This window comes from Glycine soja, chromosome 9 (genome assembly GCF_004193775.1).
Source record: "Glycine soja cultivar W05 chromosome 9, ASM419377v2, whole genome shotgun sequence".
Taxonomy (NCBI): Eukaryota; Viridiplantae; Streptophyta; class Magnoliopsida; order Fabales; family Fabaceae; genus Glycine; species Glycine soja.
The window spans coordinates 3,173,984-3,196,132 of NC_041010.1; the positions used below are offsets into that span (position 1 = coordinate 3,173,984).

At 31.1% G+C, this 22,149-nt stretch overlaps 1 protein-coding gene and 1 long non-coding RNA gene across 5 annotated transcripts; both read left to right on the forward strand.

Annotated features, from left to right (window-relative positions):
• The first annotated feature begins 8,027 nt into the window (after window positions 1–8,027).
• LOC114367342 (beta-D-xylosidase 1-like) lies at window positions 8,028–14,662 on the forward strand. The gene is made up of 6 exons (XM_028324507.1): window positions 8,028–8,503; window positions 10,705–10,986; window positions 11,838–12,007; window positions 12,119–12,567; window positions 12,844–13,257; window positions 13,792–14,662. Exons 1-6 carry the CDS (start codon window positions 8,081–8,083, stop codon window positions 14,376–14,378), a joined length of 2,325 nt encoding a protein of 774 aa, XP_028180308.1. The 5' UTR covers window positions 8,028–8,080; the 3' UTR covers window positions 14,379–14,662.
• A 1,693-nt stretch (window positions 14,663–16,355) lies between these two features.
• On the forward strand, window positions 16,356–19,436 carry LOC114367139. 4 transcript variants are annotated; one of them, XR_003657129.1, is made up of 7 exons: window positions 16,361–16,512; window positions 16,804–16,861; window positions 18,484–18,543; window positions 18,661–18,708; window positions 18,847–18,918; window positions 19,033–19,112; window positions 19,215–19,436. It is a non-coding gene; the product is annotated as an uncharacterized LOC114367139 (long non-coding RNA). The 4 variants fall into 4 exon arrangements; XR_003657130.1 differs by lacking the exon at window positions 16,361–16,512 and adding an exon at window positions 16,572–16,714; XR_003657131.1 differs by lacking the exon at window positions 18,661–18,708 and having other exon boundaries at window positions 16,356–16,512.
• Window positions 19,437–22,149: the final 2,713 nt, after the last annotated feature.

The following is a 22,149-nucleotide window of genomic DNA, read 5'->3' on the forward strand; positions in this document are numbered from 1 at the left end:
CTAACCGGATATAATTGGTCTGCCACTACGTCTGCACTCTGCAGGGACTTAAGTCTGAAAACAATTTGTCTACTTGTACATAATCTTTATCATGGACAAAAGTATCAAGAACAGAAAATATTTTATATATTGTCTACTCTTGCCTCATTCTTACACATCTTTATTTTATTTATTTTGTTTCAAGTTATTTGTTATTGAAAAAGATAAAAGTGTTAACTGTTTTTTTAATAATATTCTAATTTAAATAAATTCAAACCTATATTTGAGCTCTTTTTTTAATGAGGATAATTTAATATTTTTTATGTTATAACTTGTGTAATTAATATTTTTTTGAGAGAACTCAGCAAAAAATAAATAAATTTTTGAGAGAAAAATAATATTTTTTTTAAAGAAGTGTGTATTATTTTAAAAAATAAATAATATGAGATGGAGGCAACATGTGATTTTAACAATGACTTGTAACATCTATAAGCTCAAAATTTTTGAAAAATGAACTGGCGTAGGATAAAATTAAACTACCTGGATAAAGCAAAGGTTCTTCCCAATTGGTTATTTAAAGCAATCTTCTTTGTATAATGGATACCATAACTTCAATCTCTTAACTACCATGATTTGATTGAAGCGATCGATCTCACAAAGATGTTCCTTTCAATATTCTTAAACTCAAGTACAATTTTCCCTCAAGGACCCACTATGTCTATATTCCATTGGATTACATAGTAAAAGCAAACCAATAATTTCTCTACCTTTAGCTGCATTTTATGACTGCAGTTAGCACAAACACTTGAAGATGAAATCATTGGACAGAGAACCAAAAAAATGGTAAAGTTAAGTAGCATATATGATAGGGCAGGGCTTCAAAATTAGGTAAGTACAACTTTTGAAAAGTCAACTCAATGTTTGGGATTAAAGAAAATTGATGATCTTACTTGATAACCCAAACCATGTAATGAATAAATTATTGTTCCTTGAAATTTTAACATTATGACTTAGCTTCATATTGTAAGAAAACTTTCAATTGGATAACTTGTTCTTGGAAAAGCAACATCTTCACGTCACCTTATATATATAGTTTTTAAGGTATACCATTTATGCCATGCCAGTTCTTTGTAGAGAGTTCATTGAAACTGTTAGAGAAGAATTTTTTATTTTTATTTTTATTTCTATTTCTATTTTGGTGATGGGTTGCTGAGGTGGATTTGGTTCTCATCTATTAGATATGAACCAGCAACACAAGTAGCCTTAGGATGGATTTGGTTTCAAACTTTCAATGGTGAATACATAGCTAATATTTTGTTCTAATCCAAAAATCTTCATCAAAATCCACATACTCAACGGATAGGATTTGTGGGCCCTTTTTATTTATGATCTGGTTGGATCTGGTTAGGCCCATTGCCTTTGCCACCTCTACAATTTATCCACTCCCTCTTTTCGCTTTCATTCACTCTCTCACTAGACAAGCCACCACATCTTGCATGAGAGTTGTACGCAAGTCACTATGATAGCATGGATTCATCATTCATGTTGGTAGCCGCCACAAATATTTTGATATTTGTATGTTTTTTTTTTTTTTTTTGGTTTAGACCATTGGAATTCTTTACTGTAATCTCCTGTTCTAATTCTAATTCTTTAATTTGTAGATAGCTAGGGTACAAAATCTACACTAATTGTATATTAAATTTAAATTACACACAATCACACCACATGTTTTTACAAAATGAATATTTCACAATTTATTAAATCCATGTCAATTTATTGGAAAGAAGAAAAGGACAGTTTGGTTTGGTTTATTAAATTTTGGTTCGATGGATGATTGATTACTTGGTGTTATGTATCCTTCCCTGGAAATGCGGTTCATATATTCCAACAAATTGATCCACATATATACACACATTAAAATTTTGGATTATTTAATCTTTTTGGTTTGGACTATAATAAAATTGCTTACTAAGTTGGCAAACTGATTTCCTTCACCAAGCTTCCTTCTACCCACACTGATTTCATACTTGAATTCTATCCGATTCCTTCCATTAGAGACACATAAAAACTAAGAGATTTTAATAAACTAAATTAAGACAAAACAAAACACGAGGACATTAATGTTAGTTCAGTGAAGGAACAAAATTCTAAAATATCTTTTAAAAAGATCGATTCAGAGCTGGAATCTAACTTATAATTAATTGTTTTATTTATCTTAGAGAAAAAATAATTATACATTATCATTCAATAAGAAATTATCATTTGGTGACAGAATTATCATAAAAGTCTTATTAATTGTAAATTATCACCAAAATTGGATGTCTTATCTGGTTCCTTCAAGGTTTTCAAATGGAAGCAGAGTTAAAAGGAGAAAGAAAAAAAGTTGTGAGAGTCCCTTAGTGACATCTAATCGAATCGTTGAATGGTCTCTGTAAATTCTGTTAAACAATATGTCCCACCCGACCTAACGTAACTCAAGCTGACTCATGCTTTTTAGTGTTTTGGAGCGAAGAAGGAAACCAACAAAGACAATACAGATTTGTTTTTTCTTTTGTATATCATGAAAAATCATTATTTGTATGAATATGCTGAGAACCAAATTCTTAAGAAAAAATTGAATCGAACTAAGACCCCCCAAAAAAATCAACTTTAAAAGGATTTTACCATAATTGCCTTTCCTATATATGCTTCAAGTTGAAGCTTTACCTCATAAACTTATGGTGACCCTTTCATTTGTTTATTTTTTTTTTATCAGAAATGTTAATTTATTAGTTTTTATTAGAAATATTAGTAAAAAATTTGATTTCATAATCTTTCTTTCCTTTTTTTTTTTATATTCTTAAGCACAGATCCACATTATAATAAGGGGTGTAATTAATGCATCTCTTCATTTTTTAAAAATTACATAAATATATTGAATGTGTAGATTATATCCGCCTAATTTTGCGTTTTGATCCCCTACTCTGAATTTTATACTCCTTTTATAATATTAATTATTAATTATTATTGTTATAAATAAATTGTCCCCCTAACTTAACTTAAAGTCTTAGATTTGATTCTCCCTTTTCAATTGGATCAATCTTATATTTTTCTTAATTTGTTGAGGTTTTCTCATCATTTACCCACTAATATGAATACAATAATAAGTTATCTATGCTTAAGTGAGACAAGTGTAGCCATTTTAGAAAATTCCTTTTGTATTGAGAGCAATTAAAGATGACAACGGGGATGCCATTTAAAGAGGAGAAAATATTTGGTGTACTGGAAATAGAACGATTACGAAAGGGAATTAGAACAAAACTAATATTGCTCACATAACGCGCAGAAAAAGGCAAACAAATAATGACTGATATTATAATGGGATGACAAAACTCTCTATATCCATAAATACACTTTTTTTTCTCCTTCTTTCTTCTAATTTATACTACTTTGCAAATTAATTCCTAATATACACTACTTTAACTTTCTCTCTTCTTTTTGTTTTTTTTTTAATTTAAAATATTATAAAATATAAATATTATATTATATAATTTTTTTATTTGGTTTTAAAATTACTTATTTATTAAATTAAATTTTATATTTCTTTAATTTTTTTTAAAGAAAATGATATTATTAAATATAATTATTTTTGTTTTATTATTTACTTAACATATTTTTATAGATGAATATTTTTATTTAAAATTTAAATTTTTTAATATAATTTTTTTAATATAATTATATTACTAAATATAATTAGTTTATTTATGTCATTAAATTTACTTAAAAATGAGAAATTTTTTTGTTTAACTAAAAGATCATTATATTACATTATCTATAAAATATTTAAACAATTTAGCTAAGAAAAAATTTAAAATAAAAACATGTTAGGACAATTATTTCTGTTATGATTATGTTGTCGGTAAATTTTATATTTAAAATAATAAAAAATAAAATTATAAAATTTAATTTAATAAATAAGTAAATTTAAAATCAATTAAAAAATTATATAGTATAATATTTATATTTTATAATATTTTAAATTAAAAAAAAACAAAAAAAGAGAGAAAAAATCCCCAATAGTATATATTGAAAATTAGATGACAAAGTAGATTGAGAAAAAAAATAAGAGTGAAGGTGTATCCTCGAAAATTAAAGTTGTTAGGAGATGTCACATTCATGATTTTATATTCGTCTTTCTAAGTTCTAACATCTTCGATGTTATAAAATATTCAAAATTATGTGGCTCCAGCAATTTTTTTATTCTTACAAGAAAAACAGATCGTATCTGCTTTTTATTCAAAATTAAGGAAAATGATAAGGCGAAAAATCTGTTCCATGAATTTTTAAAGAATAAAAGTTCAAATGGAATGATATACCCACTTCTAATCAATGGACATCGTCTTCGTAATTATCTATTTATATCATATTAATTGTTGGTCAGTTTGGCATCAGTTGCATGAAGAGTTTGGTAGTTACGTTCCATATTATTCACCAACAAAAAAAAAAAGTGGAACAGAACTAATCATTCTGTTTCTTTTTACTATCCTTTAATTTTTATGTGTATTTTTTAAACAAATACTAATGTGTAATATAAAACATGCTTATAACTTTTATAATAATTTACGACACTCACTTTAGATAGGGGGTGAGAATCTCACACTCTTCGTTAACTCTTTTTAATGTTCCTTTTCATTCCTCGTTACATAGTGTTTTCTCACACAACTTATAAGAATGAAATTCATTTTTTTAAAATATTTTTCAATTTTTTCATATTATTATTATTATTATTATTATCTTCAATACCAAATTTAGATTAAATCACATTTTGTTTTAAATTATAATAAATACCATTTTTTTAAATTAAATTATATTAATTGTTTTTATTTTGAATGTGTAGTTATATTCAAATTTGAATAAATTTAATTTTCATTTAATATTATTTTGATTTATGATTGAAAGACTGTGATAAAAATAACTTTAATTTATCCTATGCATTTGTAAGGATTAAGATGCTAATTAGATAAATGTTTGTAAACGAAATCATAAAATAAATATTTCAGTATCCTTTTTTAGAAATTAAAAATAATTTTAAACAAATACTCTAAATTATGTAAATATTTAGAGGGAGAGTTTTTTCATCCTATATTAATTTTATTCGGAGTAAGATTTTATTCCATAAATATACACGTGATCTTAAATTTAAAAACTACATACTCTAAAAAAATATTATTTTTTAAAGTTTAAAAAATAAACGTTTTTCTTTCTTTCAATTTTACGAGGCGTAAAGCAAGAAAAAAAAACTATATTTCGCTTATGGCTATTTGTTTGGACTTAAGAAGCTGGTTTACCCATATTTAATACAAAAATAGACCAAACCATTATGTACACTCATAGCTTTTTTCCTGATTTCTTTTCCCTTGAAATGATGTTTGTTTCTCCACATTCAAGAGCATGAATTAATGATTCGCTAATTAATGCATTTGATATTTTTCGATCCAATCTGATATATTATGCTTCAATAAATAAAAATCCTTAACATGGATTATCATAATCTTTTTTAAAAATCAAAATTTAACCACAAGAAATTGTATTCCATGCGTGATTAATTAATTAAATATATGTTATTGTATTGAGACAGTAGTGGCATGTGGAACTTGGAATCTTGCTTGTGAACCTCACATGCCATACTCTCAAGACAGTTGGTAGTCTATCACATATATGATTTACAATTGGATGCAGCCCACTTCCTTCTGCTTCATTTTTTTTTATTAATTGACAAAAAAATGAAATGAAATGTGAGGTGATGTTCGCAGACAATTTCAAATTATTTTTTTGGTCAATGATATCAAATTTTTAAATATGCAAGATTTATTAATGAAGTTCACAGAAGCCTCATTATTTATTCTCAATTATTCTTATATCGCTTATATAGATGTACTAAATAGATATCATCATTTGCCTATCTTTCCTTATCCAATCACATACTCAAAATGTCTATATGCCTATCAAGATATACGCACTTCTTAAAAGCATGTGGGGCCCTCACAAGTTGGCATAGAAATAGAAATTCTTTAACAGGCATACACACACACACATACATACATTGTACTTCCACCCACCAGTGAAGAATAATTAATCAGTTTTTTTATACTGTCAGAATAATCAGAGTTGTTAAAAAATGAAATGAGGTAAAGTTATTGGATATTTTATTTATATATCAAGAAGAGTGAGACATCATCTCTTGGACCAAAATGAGTTCGGCATTGACATGTATCGTAGAAAAGTACATAGAAAAACCCTAGCATACTTCATAAGTGCATGCATATGGGAGGTAAAACAGAAGTAAAAACATGCCAAAAGCACATATATTTTCCTCAAATGGGGTCACGGGTTTTGATCTTCTTTTTATGGTGCCCTAGTCAATTCCAGCAACATCACGGAGGGTGAAAGCGTTTTTTCGCGGATATCATAGGTAAACTCTCCCCAAGTACAGCTGAGGTTTTTAATTTGAATAGTCTTCAAGACAAGTCATTGTAACAGGTGGGAAGAACCTTCAGAAAACCGTCAAATATTTTGACTCAGGTAGTTTTCTAATGTATTTAGGTCAATGAAATTTATGGTTCTATTTAACTCATGTGAACGAAGCCTTTTTTGATTCATAGTCAAAATAACTTTAAGAATTGACTAATTCTCATGTCGAAGATTAATTTCATTACCAACCCAGGTTAAAGTTTGTAAACATATCTTATTATCGATATATTAAAAAATCAAATATTTTAATTACGATGATCGAAAAAAAAAATAGTTAAATATATAAAAATTAATAGATATTTTTCACGATTAACGGAAAAAATAGCATCCTAGCTAGGAGCTAGGTAGGTTGTGGAATTGTAAATTTGTGAATATAAATGCAACACCCATATAGGCCATATGCACACAAGAAAGCTAGATATAAGAAAGCGAGAGATTCTTTCGTCCGTGAATTAATGTCCATAACTTGCAGTTCTCAAAAAGGTTAAATATAAATTAAAAACTAAAAATTACACACGCAACTTTATCTCTCTCTGTTTTATTCTTTAAATATTTTTGGTAAGTTTTCTCTTTATTTAATTATCTGTATTCCTAAGTTATGGCATGTAATATATTTTAATCGATGTATTTTACTAGCTAGGCCACAATGGGACCGACCCAGCCACCAGTCACCACCCACTGAGCCTAACTACGTGTTACACTGACTCACTCTCTCTTCTCAGTCGTTATAAACTTGATACATTACATATAAATATGATGTGTCCAATTAATCGTTCAATTAACCGACGTGTAAACCCAATCATGAAATTAAAGCTTCTTTCTGTATCCCCATGGTAATTAATATTAATCAGGAAATTGGCGGCGTATTTTCACGTTTGGGTGCGTAAGTAGTAAGATTATTTGTGTGTGTTATACGTTTGGAATTTTTTTTTTTTTTTATGTTAAGAAAACATGAAAACTTGTTTTAGTGCTAATATTACGAGTCTTTCACAAACATAAAATTTCCATCCTTTATTTTTAAATTGATCAATCTTAAAAAAGAGATGTTTGTAAATATTTTTTCTCGAATTAAATAAACCCTTATAACAACTTTATATTTTTAAATATATTTTTTTTGTAATTTTGTCCATTTTCCTTGTGAGTCAAATGACTCTCCACCCCGTTAGTTTAGTTCCTAGTCTTTATAATAAAAGCTAGCTTGATATACATATCTCACTAGTAACAAATAAATTTATATTCTAAACTAAAGATGTGAAAATTTTATTGAAGAATAATTTGAAAATATATTTATAAGTATTCATTGAGTGACATGTTCCTATTATAAAAAGAATCATCTAAACTTAACTCATGTAAACTTCTCATGATAAAAAAGGTCGATATACATATGTGAATATATATGAAAATATATATGATGCATCGATCTAATTAATCCTTCTATTAATCGATGTGGAAACCCAATCATGTAAGTAGTTTCTTTTGTTTCTGTGCCCCCCAAAAACCCATTGAAAGACGCAACTCCCCCTCTATAAATAACCCACCCCACTCACCATCACTCTTCATTCCAAACCCACATTTTAAAATTTTGATCATCATGGCCTGTGAAAATGACAAAAAAGGCCACCTATTACTTGCCCTAGGGCTAGTGCTCTGCGTCACCCTGACCTTCTTCCCAAGGGTGACCGAAGGGAGGGTGCCCTTTGCATGCGACCCTAGGAACGGGCTCACGAGGGGGTTCAAGTTCTGCAACACGCACGTGCCGATCCACGTGAGGGTGCAGGACCTCATAGCGAGGCTCACATTGCCGGAAAAAATTAGGCTCGTCGTTAACAATGCCATCGCCGTGCCCAGGCTCGGCATCCAAGGATACGAGTGGTGGTCGGAGGCGCTCCACGGCGTCTCCAATGTGGGCCCCGGCACCAAGTTCGGTGGGGCCTTCCCTGGCGCCACCATGTTCCCTCAAGTCATCTCAACCGCTGCTTCGTTTAATCAGTCGCTGTGGCAGGAAATTGGACGGGTCAGATTTTGTTTCTCTTTGTGCTTACACACTTCATAACATAATTATGAGCTTGTAACATCAACTTTTTCTGCTTCCACCTTCTGTTGGCTAATAAATAATTTAAAAAAAAAAAAGCAGATTCCTTGGTTCTCCTTTTCGGCCATTCATGATAAAATTATGCATTTATCCATTCAACTTTATATCCATAATAATTAATACATTACATGTTGCATGCATGTCTTGAGAATTAGAATATTATACACAGACATTAGCCAATTGGGTAAATACCATTTACATAATATATATACACACACACTAATTATCTTTCATATGCTACTTTTAGTTAAATGAAATGATTTTATCTTTATGAAGATAAAAATTCCCACATCTTGATTACAATTTATAAAATCTTCTTGTATAATTGATGTGTAATAATTAATACTTTTTTGTATTTTTAAAAAATAGTTTAGTTTTTTTTTATATATGAATTTTGAATCTCTTGATTTTTAACCAATGTACATTTGCACTTTAAGTTTTGACACACAGTAATAATCTAATCAGGTTCTGAGTCCTCGTTGAAAATGAAAAGAGTCTTTTTTTGGGGTACATGAATAAAAAGAGTCTTAAACCGGGGCTCGAGATATATATATATATATATATATATTCTCCTATTTAATTACCAAAACATCTGAAGAACGACAGAAAAAAAAATGTAGTTGTAAATTATAAAAACCAATAATTTAGTATTTAGTTTCCAATCTTGTAGGCGAAAAGTCACTAGTTTTTTTTTTTTGCCAATTAATTTTTTTTGTTCTCATCCAAATAAGATTGTTTTGAGTGCATATATATAAAAATGAAAGACATAGGAAAAATATTATTAAAAAGGTGGAGCTATTAGGCTACTGGCCACTCACTACTCACCTGTTTTAGCTGGTTTACATGGTTGCTGACGAATTGTGTCCCAACAACCATGTGCGCCTTGCATGCATTTTTTTTCATATAGAAATATATGCAATTAATCTGAAAATCAGGCCATTTTAATGGTAAAGAAAATGATGATAGTAACTTTGAAAAATCTCATCAACTTAAATTGTAAGCAACTAGAGGGTAAAAGAAGTCCATTACGCCATTGATTCAATAACTACGAAAGCAACATCAGCCTGATTAGATGGTGGTTTTGGCTGTCCTTGTCTTTATTAGTCCCTCTCGACGTCATTAAATAAATATATGTATGCATTAAGATTGGAATAATAATTAATTGTACACCTCTGGAGGTGATTAGTAGATCCTTTACATACTTGAAATCGTTATGTTCAGTTTAATAGCGGGCTATTTTTGACAAGGTTTTCCCATCAAAATTAATTACGGTTAGAGAAGCATAGAAATCAATCATCTCAATTTGCATGTTTGAATGTTGTTTAATGAAGCGTAAAATTACATCTTCTCTATATCATTTATTAATAATTGGTTTGGTGAATAATTGAGCAAACACTATAGGTGTTTGATATCGATGTTGCCCACACCAACGCCTTGCAAAACCTTGCGTTGAACTTTCCACAACGTCCTTTTTTCTTTTGGGTCCCGGGGCTATATACTTGTTTGATGCTTAATTTTCATGCTCATTAAGTTGCGTTCGTTGTTGTAACAACGAGACCCAGTAATAGCCTAGCCAATCACATTAGCCAAAGTTGATATGTTAATTTATTATTGGTGAAGTGAAGTTCTTCTTCTTACGATAAAGTGATCTTGAAAAAGAAAAAGGAAACCATTCGATATTCGTTTGGATATATTAGTTATACGTCGTGACTTTTGGATTCCAGGAAATGTCAAAAATGGAGTGTATTGTTTGTCTTTTAGTGTCAAAAACTACTTTTATTATTCCGGTTGGTAGTTCAGCTAAGGGACAGAGAATAAACCAATATAAAGATTTTTCTTTTCAGAATAAGAAAAAATATATCTATTTTACCGGAACAGTTGTAGCAATTAGGAGACATGCATTAAAAGTAAAAAAACAAAAATTGAAGGGACTAAAGTTTCTCTTTTTTACAATTATCATATTCTATACTAGAAGATCTAACTTAAATGATTGAGCGAATGCATAAAATAAATTTCATTATAAACCATCATGCATGATGAATTAAATATTTAATAAAATTATATTATTTCTTTGGTGATTTAATTTATAATATGTACCTAATTAATCATGCATGCAAATGCAGGTGGTGTCTGATGAAGCAAGAGCAATGTACAACGGTGGACAGGCTGGTTTGACGTATTGGAGTCCTAATGTGAACATTTTCCGTGACCCACGGTGGGGCCGTGGCCAAGAGACTCCCGGCGAGGACCCGACATTGGCCGCAAAATACGCCGCCAGCTATGTCAAAGGACTCCAAGGCGATGGTGCCGGAAATCGCCTCAAGGTTGCTGCTTGTTGTAAACACTACACTGCCTATGATCTTGATAATTGGAATGGTGTGGACAGGTTTCATTTCAACGCCAAGGTATTATTATGCTCTTAATTTTTATTTTTTTCATTAATTATCTACATATTTTTATGATTTTTTTATTATTAATATTATTGTAATAATTATTTGAGCTAATAACCCAAGTGAAATGGTAGCTATAGAATGAGTGCATTGAGCGCACTTTTCATGTGGCTCCATACTTTCTTGAATGGTCACTTATGCCACATGGATATACTGTCATGTTATTGTTATGCTATGCCTATCTATTTATTTATCTATGCTCAGCAAACAAGGCTAAATATAGTGTATCTAACTTTCGATTTCGTCTTTTTTATATAGTCTTATCCTTTTCTTTTCTTTATAAGATGTTTTCTATGATGCAAGAGAAAAATAGAACCGAATTTAACTAAAGTGGAAGTGATGCAAGTTGTTGGGACAAAGACATGAGACCACTTACAAATTAGTTAGGATAAGTGACAGCGATGCCATTCAAACTTACGCACCATAGCCCATAAACGCTTCTATTTTCCCTGCCATTGATTATGGTGTCCCTCGTGACATGCCTTTAATGTGAAAAAAGTGGGAAATTTTTTTTTCTTCCTAACCGGGATCTTTTGGACATTGATTAAAACTTAAAAGGAGAAAATATTTATTGTAAAAATTATAAAATTTGTAGAAAAAAATTATGAATAACATAATTTTCTGTATCTTAATAAAAATCTTTTTCCTTTTAATTTTTTTAATCGATATCTTAAGAATACCGAAAACTAGCCAAAATAAATGAAAATAGTTTGGTGTGGTGTGGGTAAAGAAACTTTAAAGTTTAAGCCCAAATAAAAAGCATGGACCGAAATTGAAATTGGTTTGGGCTATTGATGCACGTGCAGGTGAGTAAACAGGATTTGGAGGACACTTATGATGTACCATTTAAAGCGTGCGTGTTGGAAGGGCAAGTGGCGAGTGTGATGTGCTCCTACAATCAGGTGAATGGCAAGCCCACGTGTGCTGACCCTGATCTCCTTCGCAACACTATTCGTGGCCAATGGGGCCTCAATGGGTGAGTCCAATATAGTCATTTTCTAATTCACATTCACTTTGTATTTGCTTTAACTTGTAAGTTTTAATAAATTTTGTGAATGTGACTTATTTTGCTTGTTATATAAAATAGGTATATTGTTTCGGACTGTGACTCGGTTGGAGTTTTCTTTGACAATCAACACTACACAAGAACACCTGAGGAGGCAGCTGCTGAGGCCATCAAAGCTGGCCTGGACTTGGATTGTGGCCCATTCTTGGCTATCCACACTGATTCTGCCATTAGGAAGGGACTCATTTCAGAAAATGATCTTAACCTTGCATTGGCCAACCTTATTACAGTCCAAATGAGATTGGGTATGTTCGACGGTGAACCATCAACCCAACCATTCGGAAACTTGGGCCCAAGAGATGTTTGCACCCCAGCCCATCAACAATTGGCCCTTGAAGCAGCTAGAGAGAGTATAGTCTTGCTACAAAATAAAGGAAACTCCCTACCACTATCCCCTTCAAGACTTCGTATCGTAGGAGTCATTGGACCCAATACGGATGCTACCGTTACAATGATCGGAAACTATGCTGGTTAGTTAATGATCACTAATATCATATTTATTTTATAAAATAAATAGTTTAATAGTCATACATGGTCATAATAAAATAATATTACACAATCATCCAATCAAAATTTACCGATTAAAATAATTATCTTAAAAGTCAATAAACTTATTATACATAATGATTTTGTGATTGGATGAAGGTATAAAACTTTTTATGTTGTTAATGTATATTTTTTTTTTCTAAAAAAGATAATATATAATATATCTAATTTGAATATATATATTTTTTGTATTGGGATAGGTGTGGCATGTGGTTATACCACCCCTTTGCAAGGAATTGCGAGGTATGTAAAGACGGCTCATCAAGTAGGTTGTAGGGGTGTCGCTTGCAGGGGAAATGAACTATTTGGTGCCGCAGAGATCATAGCTAGGCAAGTTGATGCGACTATTCTAGTAATGGGCCTTGACCAGACCATAGAAGCGGAAACAAGAGATAGGGTTGGGCTTCTCTTACCAGGCCTTCAACAAGAACTTGTGACTAGGGTGGCCAGGGCCGCTAAGGGCCCCGTTATCTTGGTCATCATGTCTGGTGGCCCGGTTGATGTTTCGTTTGCTAAAAATAACCCTAAGATTAGTGCCATTTTGTGGGTTGGTTATCCTGGTCAAGCTGGGGGAACTGCCATTGCTGATGTGATCTTTGGTGCAACCAACCCAGGTAAATTGTTCTCACACCATTATCTTGAATTCATTTCATATACAATATAAAATGTTTTACACAAATACTAAATAAGAATTTGTGTATACAGTGTACAACGCATAATTAATCTAAAATATCATACAATCATAATTAAAATTTTACACATACTACATATAGAAATTAAGCTCTAAAATTTTATCTTATCAACATATCATATTAATTAATAGAATGATATAACAAGAAAAAATAAAAATAGGCAATCCACTCACGTAATTATATCATCATTTAATCATAAATAATCATTTTATGATAAGTTTATTGATTTTATCAATAAACTACATGAAAAGTCATATCAATAACAATTTCTGATAGATTAAAAATTGTTTTCTTATGTTAGTACTTGATGATTAAACTCATATACTAATAATAAAGTCTTATTGCATATTTTTATATATAAAATATTTTACTCTATGAAAGAAATTAAAGTATGAATAATGGATACATGCTCCCTATGACTTAATGAGTTATTTTTGGATTGGGCTTGTTTTGCAGGAGGAAGGTTACCCATGACATGGTACCCACAAGGGTATTTGGCTAAAGTGCCGATGACAAACATGGACATGCGTCCAAACCCAGCAACAGGATACCCAGGAAGAACCTACAGATTCTACAAAGGACCAGTGGTGTTCCCATTTGGACATGGACTAAGTTACTCAAGATTCAGCCAAAGCTTGGCACTTGCTCCAAAACAGGTCTCGGTGCAAATACTGAGCCTCCAAGCCTTGACAAACTCAACCCTCTCAAGCAAAGCAGTGAAGGTGAGCCATGCCAATTGTGACGACTCATTGGAGACGGAATTCCACGTTGACGTGAAAAACGAAGGCTCAATGGATGGAACCCACACCCTTCTCATATTCTCGAAACCACCCCCGGGAAAATGGTCACAAATTAAACAGTTGGTGACCTTCCACAAGACCCATGTTCCTGCTGGCTCCAAGCAACGACTTAAGGTTAATGTTCATTCCTGCAAACACTTGTCCGTTGTGGACCAGTTTGGGGTTCGAAGAATCCCAACCGGTGAACATGAACTCCACATTGGTGATCTCAAACATTCAATTAATGTCCAAACTACGCATTGAATCAAGCACTAAAAGATGATTAATTTAACTGTCAAGAAAATTTGACAGATACAACTGAAAGTTTTGCAAATGGCAAAAAACATATGGAGAATAAAGAAAAAAAAAAAAAAAAAACAGAAAGTGTTGTCTCTCCCTGCAAATGTAAAAATAAGGATACATATGTATAGGTGGCAATTGTAATTTGTAAACCAACAATCATAGTGGCAAAGTGTATTATTGATACTTCATATGTTGAAAAAAGGGTTTTAATTTTAATCAAAGTTGAAGTTCTTATTTCTTTCTCATTCAATCTTGAACAAGCTAACAAGGGCTTCGTTACTGTTATGGTCTGCACCCTTATTTATTATTTATAAACATTTGGGCTATCTTCGCCATAATGACCACAGAGGAAATCAAAATAAAAAGGTAAAGGAAAAATAAAAATTGAGGTTTGGATTTTGAGGAAAGTTTGAGTAAAACAACTCTCTCAAAAGTTGATTTTGGCTCATTATTTCACAAATAACTACTTATCCAAGTTGGTCTTTGTTTTTTGTTCTGTTTATGAAGAGAGGGAGGGGGTTACTTGCTGCTACCAAAGGTGCTGCGCTTTATGGAAACTTCATGTATAAAAAAACTTAAAAATGGATTATTATCTGTATAGTCAAAGGGTAATTTGTATCCCCAATGGTAAAGTATCACCGTCACGTGTATGGTTGGTACTTTAATTGAATTTTATAAATAGTGAGAGCTGTGTATTTGCAATTACTTAAGAACATGGGATAAGGATTGATGAACTATATAGGCTATAGGAGTAGGACAATTATTTTGTACGGATTAAATCGATCTTCCAATTATTTTTTACTTACTTTTATTATTTGGGGTTACTATTTCATTTTCTTTATGATTATGTGAACGGAAAATTTACCCAGTTTGTGAAACTTTACCCTCACTTATCTTAGTAAACCTGTTTGTTTTATCTCACCAGCGGACATTCTCTACAAGAAATTTTAAACAACATCAATTTTTTTTATTATTATACACAATGTCATTCATTTTTATGTATGATTCAAGGAGGTGCTTGGGCTTTGTTAATTTTGGAGTCTTCTGTGATAACTACTTAGATGGTGGCTATCATGTGCCATATGCACATAAAGGCCTTGCATATGATCTTAAGCTGGATTACTATTCTATCACAGTATGCTTCTGTGCTATCTTTTATGCTCCAACCAGAATAAATAATTTTCTTTATCTTCCTAGATCAGTCTATTATCTAAAATAATTTGCTCCAATCAGCTCAAATAATAGAATACTTTGTAACTGAATTTTCAATTGTTCTTTGTTACCAGAGATTGCTTATGTACTAAAGGATAGTTATGAATTAGACAGATGTTTGAAAGGGTAAGAATCCAAAGTTGTGAAGGCAGCTGAGAGAAAAAAACAGAGAATTATGATCGAATTGGCAGAAAAGATGTTTCCTTTGGCTATATATAATGGTTAATACAATGCAAATGTTAGTCTTTTACAATTATTAAAGTTGGAGATTAGAGAGTTTTTAATGAAAAAAGGGAAATAATTTACAGATATAACAACTCATAAATTCGTAATCAGGAAAGTGTCGGTAATGTAGATGACTGGCACATGAGAAAATTGTACGTTGGGGGGTATGAGATGGACCAAATGATGTTGATATCCTAACGTCTTAAACTACAACATCCAATGGCTACAAAGACCATAGTTTTTTTAAAAGTAAATCACAAGAATAATAATTTAATTGAATCTGGCCACAGTTAATTGTCATTCACCACTTTAGAAACAAAAATAAAAATCCCGCAAAAAAGTGAAACTAGTGTCAACTAGCCACTAGAAAACACCCACGTAAAGCTCATCATATGAAAGTGTTTGAGACTGGATATTTGACATTTAGCATCCAAACTTAAATGCTTAATATTTTAATTTTATTCCTTTTGGTGGCTTGTTTCTTAGCCTCTCTTCATATAAATGTAATCTCTTGGCATGCGTAGTGGATGCATATTCTTATCTAACCTTCTCACTCAAACCTCTTCTATCTCATTGTCTCTACCTCTCTTTTCTCCCCTTTAATACCTTTTTCTCTCACTTTCTCTTCCTTGCATCTCTACCTTCCTCTTACCACAAGGTAATTATCAACATCATCCCTTTTATTTAATCTCTTTCATTTCTCTCCATTTTTTTGTGTGTTTTTCACTCACCATATAATTGGGTATCCCCATAAACCATTTTGCTTGCAACTAGTTCTTACTTGCTTGATTGGGAGAGTGCCCTGTTTCTATTCTTTGGGTTCTTCTCCCCCCTCTTCTCTCTTTTCACACAAATTAAAGGTTACATTTCATAGATTAAGAATAGTCTAGCTTTGAATATTAGTTTCTGATTTGTTAGTCACGATCGCGAATTGGTTTTTCTTGAACAGGTAAACAAAGATGGCAGGGTATGATAAGGAAGACTATTTCTCTGCCCCGAATGCCGAGGTACATAACCAAACTCTAACCACTTATTCACCCTTTTTTAATATTTTATTTTAATTATAATATAATTTTTCGAACCTCAATTTCTTTTTCTCTTAATAGCACAAACATTATCATATAATTTGCGATTAGTGGTGCTAAGAATTAGGAAAACTAAGGTTTCCTTTGACGGCAGGTGCTAACCAGAACAAAATGATAATTAGCAATCAAAGTAGTGAATAATGTGAATGCCATGTGTGTGCTATTTGCAAATTTGGAACAACACTACCACACGTAAAGAAAATAATATCAAAACTTAAAAGGAGAATCAGACGGAAAATCTAACTGTTTATTTTCTTATTCAGAGTGACATAGCTGCACGTGTCTATTTTCATTGGTGTACCGTGTACATTACGTTGTACCCATGTACTCTTTCTAGCTTCATCGTGGTTGTACCATGTACTTTTGTGGCATTTATCATATGGGTATCGAAGTTTATTTATTTATATTTATTTTTCGAGATAATTGGTTGTCTAATTAGGTTACAGTCATGTCAAACAAATTATTGCGCGTAATATATAGAATATTATGTGAATTCAATTTCGACCTTTTCGTTTCTTTTGAATACTATACGTGACATTTGAATGTCTTACTCTTGTTTTATTTTTTTCGATGTGCCCAAGAGACGTTTTTATTTTACTTTTACAAGTACTCGTCAATGAGATACATTCGAATTTATCATTATTAATTTTTGCCTGCTTAACATTTAGAAGTATCAAAATAATTAAGCTAAGATTTGAAAAAGAAGTTTAATAAAGATGGGAAGATTTTCGAGTATTTTAGGGGTGCTTGCAAAATTGTCGGTTACTCCGTTATGGGTTTCATGGTGTCCCTACCTAAAGTGAAGCCACACAAAACAAGTTTAACTGGCTTTTGGGCTGTCAAGCAAATCATGTGAACTTCGTTTTCTATCAAACATGAGGTTCTCATGGCCATCATTGATTCACCTTTTTTTGCCTTAAAAAAAAAAAAGAACATAATTAAGGTCTTCTAGAATATTCTCCCTCCCCACCCACGTGAAAGGGTTTTCTTCCTAAATTGCACCAACTTTTTTAACTTTGACACTCTTTTGATTTTGATGATATCAAAGGACGGATTTAGGTTCTAATTATGTTAATGATCAATAGAATTAGTCAATGCATACTTTTATTAGAAGTAGCTCAAGTATCATATGGGTAGTAATGACAACTTTTATGCAAAGAAAAACAGAACAATCACGACCTAGTCTTAGTTGACAAATATATAATTTGAACAAATTGGATTACTTTCTTACATTTAGGATTCAAATTAACGAATGATCCAATTGCATAACATCTAAGGTTAAATCATTTCCCGCTAGACAAACATTGACTGTTTTGATGAATGCCTTTTCTTGCACAAACAAATGTAGTATGTGATATCATGATTTTTCTTATTGAAGACAATTCTATTTTGTGGTTGGTGAGATATGGCCCTAAGATTCAAAATATAACATATGCTAGCTTTATAGTATTTTTGGTCATCATCAGTTGTTAATTTTATAGTATAACATTCCCTTTTTTTTTTTTTATTTCTTTTGGTTTGATTTAACAATTATTTAATATCAGACAACATGCGCGGGAAAGTACGGTACGCTTGCCCCAAAGAAGAAGCCTCTGATATCGAAAGTAAGCCCAAACTAGAAAAACTACATTAGCACATCCATAATTTACTTCCTTATATACAAGTTTCAGTTGTATCTAATTTAATTTAATTTATGCTTTAATTTTTTTTGGGGTTAAAAGAATAATGAAAGAGCATTCTTTGATTCAGCAGACTGGGCATTATGCAAGGTATATTTGAATTTCAAATGCTAAATAAACACATAAATGACTTCTGATAATGTCCCAAAATCATTAAATTAAAATAAATAGTATGTATAACACAACATCTTATTTTTTTTTAATAATATTTTTTTTTTTGATATCTAGTCTCAACAGCAAGGTGCTGGAGTGAATCAACAATCTACAACAGCTGTGGAGACATTGCGACCAAAACTACAGGTACTTAGAGTCTTAACACTATCTATTAAGTTATAATTCATGTTTTAAATGAATGATTTTGCTTTAAGTACTTAACCACTTTTCCTTTATATATTTTTTGTTGTTTTCAAACAGAGAACTCCACATCAGCAGCTTCCTCCAAGACGACCTGCATGCACATCTGGTTGAGATAATTTCGTGAATTACTCTAATGTGTAATGCTCTCACTTTAATAATTTTTTTAGCATATCAGCATTACTGAGTTATATATTCTATTTATGCATGTATTCAATGATTTTTCATCCATTTTAATGCAGGGAGAGTAGACTTAATAAGTGGAACAAGGATTTGCTCAGTCAATTTTACTATTACAAAACACATGATGTTCCTGATCTGATATATATATATTTACTTCATGCTTTCTATTATTAGCACTTCAATAAAAATTTCATTTCATTTCACTTTTGTTTCTTCTATTCTATCTGTTGGATATATGGGCCTAACAACAGTGGAAGATGGGACGTGAAGGGTCAAATTAATCTACTTTTTGATATTTTTTTAATGTCACATAATACTTTTTTTTAAGGTTTAACTTCCTTGTAGGGATACATGATATAATCTTTTTCAAACAATCAAATATAATTAGTGTAAAAAAAAGATATTGTGTAATTTGAAAAAACCGAGGGAGTATGAGTATAATTTATTCTGAAGGTTACTTACTTTCATTATATAACTTAATAAAAAATAATTTGTGAAGTAATATGAAGTGAAAAGAAGAGATGCAGAACAAGAAAAAAGAGAAAAAAGTGTAAAGTAATATGAAGTGAAAAGAAGAGATGCATAAGAGGAAAAAAAAAAGAAAATTATCAAATTAATAAGTATGTATATTTGGGTGTTCATGTATCATCTACGAAAATTAAAAATAAAACTAACTCCTGCCCTCAAATTAAAAAAAAAAACTGTCAATAAGAATATTTGATTACTTTAAAGTAAAGAATGTAGTTTAAAAGATAAGAGTAATAAATGTTGATTAAAAAATGATTTGAGATTTCAATAATTTTTTATTATCTTTTATTACAATCTTAACCTTTTAATAAGTAAAGAAAATATTAATAAATGAAAGTATAAGGAGTACTTTAAGTCTGACATAATCAAAGTAAGAGAGCAAGAAATACTCTAACCCTGATGCAATTAAAGGCAATTCTGATGCATTCGATAATATTATTACTCGAGTTTTAAAACATAAGACCAAGTCCACCTACTTTAAGCTAAAAAACAATACCAAGATTGAATTTTAGTGAGGTCCGTAATAAACAATAAATTAAATCTCTCATTATCAAATAAATATTATTGCTAGCCATGCCTAAAATCAGCATAATGAAATAATGCTCGAGGGGCTGCAAATTGTATTTAATATTCTTTCCTCTCACTAGACCTCAGTGTTGGATATGATACTCTCAGCTACCTACTAGAAAAACAACAAAGAATCCAAGTATCCAACCCAAGCATAAAAATTAACAAGATCAATCCTTGTAAAATAACAAGCAGGTGAAATAAAAGTTGGTTTGAAACCTCTTGATATATGGTTACTGCATAGTCCACACTAGTCTCTAGCAAATCTGATATGACCATCCTATTAAACAAGTTCACCCTTGGTGGCAATCCATTAATAAAAAATTGCCCTGAAAAGGCTAGCAACTTAATATGCAGCAAAACACTTCCAGAAATTCTGAAAAATCTCATTAAGGAGCCGGGGTAATAGAAACATGAAAACTAGCTTGAATTTGCAGAGAAAGATGAGCTTATATAGTAAGGCCTTGTTTGGATAAAGTTTTCTATAAACATTTACACAAGAAGGAAATAAGAAGATAAAATGAATTAAACTTCTTTCAAAAGTTAAAATCCAGTGACGTACTTCATCTTTTATACTCTCAGACTCATCTAACTTGTCCAAAAATCAAGGTACATTCATTTTACTTTTCTTTTTTTCTTCAAGCTTTTACTCATCTAAGCATGTGAGTTATCCACTTTTCGTACCGATCAATCATCAGATTTTTCATAGCAAACAGAGACTGAAGCCAATAAGTTCATCAAATCAACAAATAATTTGTCCTCCTCAACAAGGAATCTCTTCCTCCATCTCTGTTTCATATATACTTCAATCATTATGACACCAATCCACACTATGTGGGCTACACAGCATGTTTATCTTCCAATAATTGGTACAACCTAAGAAAGAAAGTCTTTTAAACTGTCTGGACCCATCGAAATATCATGCCAAAGATTCCTTTTTGAAAACCAGTTTGGGTTTATGTTTCTCCCATATTTGATACTGCATAGGTCCCTCCACTATGTAGAGGAAATTTAAGGATTCCACCTATCACAAACCCAAACACTTATCTGTATTCTAAGATATTATACCAAACAACTCCTTTTCCAACAAGATGCCTCCATTTTCCTAGAAGGCTTAAATTAAACCACTCCAAATTTTTTACAAGACTACCACTTGCATTTGGTTAGGAGACTTTATATCTTGACTAACTCACGTTATGTTTTTCTTATCTTCACAATCTGCTCCACAGAAATGCTCTTTGAATACTGCTGAGTATTTAGGACTTTCTATGACATTTTCAAGAAAGAAAATAGAATGACAACCCAGGCAACACAAAATTCAAGATTACAATTTGACCATCTAAAGCCAATTCAAATGTCTACCTTTCTACGTAGCTAACCTTTTTATCATAGAATCTATGATCGGTTACTAAGTAGCCAGCTAGCCTTCTTAGATTCGCTTCAACCGTAAACCTAAAAAACACTACTCCTAATTTTACATTTTTTCATGACTTAGTCTTATTGTTTAATCTATTATTGAACATTCTTATCAGAGACAACCAAAAGATTATTTTTAAATACATGATTTTCACAAATGATCATATAGTTTTGATTAAGAAACTAAGAGTGTGTTTGGTAGAAGGGGATGAGAGAAATAAAGAAAAAATAGTGTAGATTTAAGTGAATCTGATACCTTCTATACTTTACTCTAATTTAAGTATTTTTATTTTATTTTCATTTTCTCTATTTTCATCTTCTCAACCCAACACATCATAAGAAAAAATGTTAGTTTTAAACTTTAACTTCAAAGACACATTACTTATTGCATGCATTCATTTTTCAAGCTAGAAGTTTTCTTCAAGATTTTTTTTTTTATCTATAGAAAGACAAATATTAAAGATTTATAATAACTTAAGCACG